A 1,361-nucleotide genomic window follows, 5' to 3' on the forward strand; every position below is an offset into this window, starting at 1 on the left:
CACTACTTAGAACTAGAAAAATCCTCGAATGTGTTTGTACTGGGTCGAAAGGGCTCCAGGTGCTAGCCTACTCTTGATCCAGCTATTTAATAAAGGCTTCAATTATTAATTAAAAAAAATAATATTAAATCTATAGTATTTAAAATATTTACGTTAAAAAATGTACAAGGAGCTACCAGAGTATACATTTTAAAAAGAAAAAGGATTTATCTTAATTGTGTGATACCATGAAAACAAACTGCTATCTCCTTTGTCCTACCTGTCATGATCAATAGAGTGAGTTCGTTGATGAAGTGAAAGGGGTTTGATCTGGTACTGGCAGACCTGACAGGTTTTGGGTTGAATCCTTGGGGTCACATATGCTTGAAGTGTGCCATACTGGCCTTCAATTGAACGAATCTGATTAAACACAAAAGAAGAAATAAAATCAGAATAATCTAGGAACATAAATATAACTTTAAAATGTTTAATACATGTAATCAAGTATTTAAGCCTTAATCTCCTTTGTACATTTTGGGAAAAAATAATGATATTCCACAGAACAACTAATTTTTATCACTAAAGGAAAATTTTAAATATGATGGCAAGAAAAGCAAAATTCAACAATCTAATGAAAATTATCTCTATTGCATATTCTCAGTTAATTCATCCATATTTACCAATGTTGCTCCATCCTACATATTCTCACACTACTCTGTCACATCCCAAAACAAAGTGGACCTTCAACACCGGTTTGAACTGCAGAGATCCACGTAAAGATTTTTTTCCTGATGTTATAGCACCAAGTATTGCAGGTGTCCTCTTAATATTCGTCCACTTAATGCTCTGTGATGTTAACCAACTGTAATCGCATTTTACCTCTGTATATTAGAGATGAATTGCACAGTGGAGATGACTAGTGTCACATGGCATTTTATGCAGATACTTTAATAACACTTGAGTTCCCCACAATACCAAAAGAAAAAAAAATTCCTCATATAAATGGAACACAGAGCTCAAACCTGTATTGTTCATGGGTCAGCTGCAATATGTTCTATTCAGTTATATAAACTAGCTATAATATAGACATTTTTGTTAAGGAGATACATGAGTTTTGCAAATAACAAAAACTTATGTGGAATATCTCATCTTCCCAGAAGATGCAAGTTGGACAACAAATAAAGAAGCCTACAGAAAAACTGATGCCTAAATGAAGGTGTTGACAAAAATAATGTATATGTATACCATGGAAACAAACACATCTGCTTAGAAGATGTACAGCCAAATGAAATCAAATCACATATAGAGGTCCATATTATTATTTTGGTAGTCAACCATTATTATTATTTTGGTATTCATCTCTGTATGCATATGTACAAACA

The 1,361-nt window shown here is 32.8% G+C and overlaps 1 protein-coding gene across 1 annotated transcript in view; it reads right to left on the reverse strand.

Moving 5' to 3' along the window:
- The window catches only part of BBS7 (Bardet-Biedl syndrome 7), a 54,427-nt gene that overhangs the window by 14,214 nt on the left and 38,852 nt on the right, over positions 1-1,361 (reverse strand). The window contains exon 14 of the mRNA XM_045290215.1: positions 260-399. Within this exon, the coding sequence (XP_045146150.1) occupies positions 260-399 (140 nt within the window). The remainder of the gene's footprint in view (positions 1-259; positions 400-1,361) is intronic.

The sequence above is a fragment of the Echinops telfairi genome, unplaced genomic scaffold, assembly GCF_000313985.2.
Source record: "Echinops telfairi isolate 266 unplaced genomic scaffold, ASM31398v2 ScPeMD7_33;HRSCAF=127, whole genome shotgun sequence".
Taxonomy (NCBI): domain Eukaryota; kingdom Metazoa; phylum Chordata; class Mammalia; order Afrosoricida; family Tenrecidae; genus Echinops; species Echinops telfairi.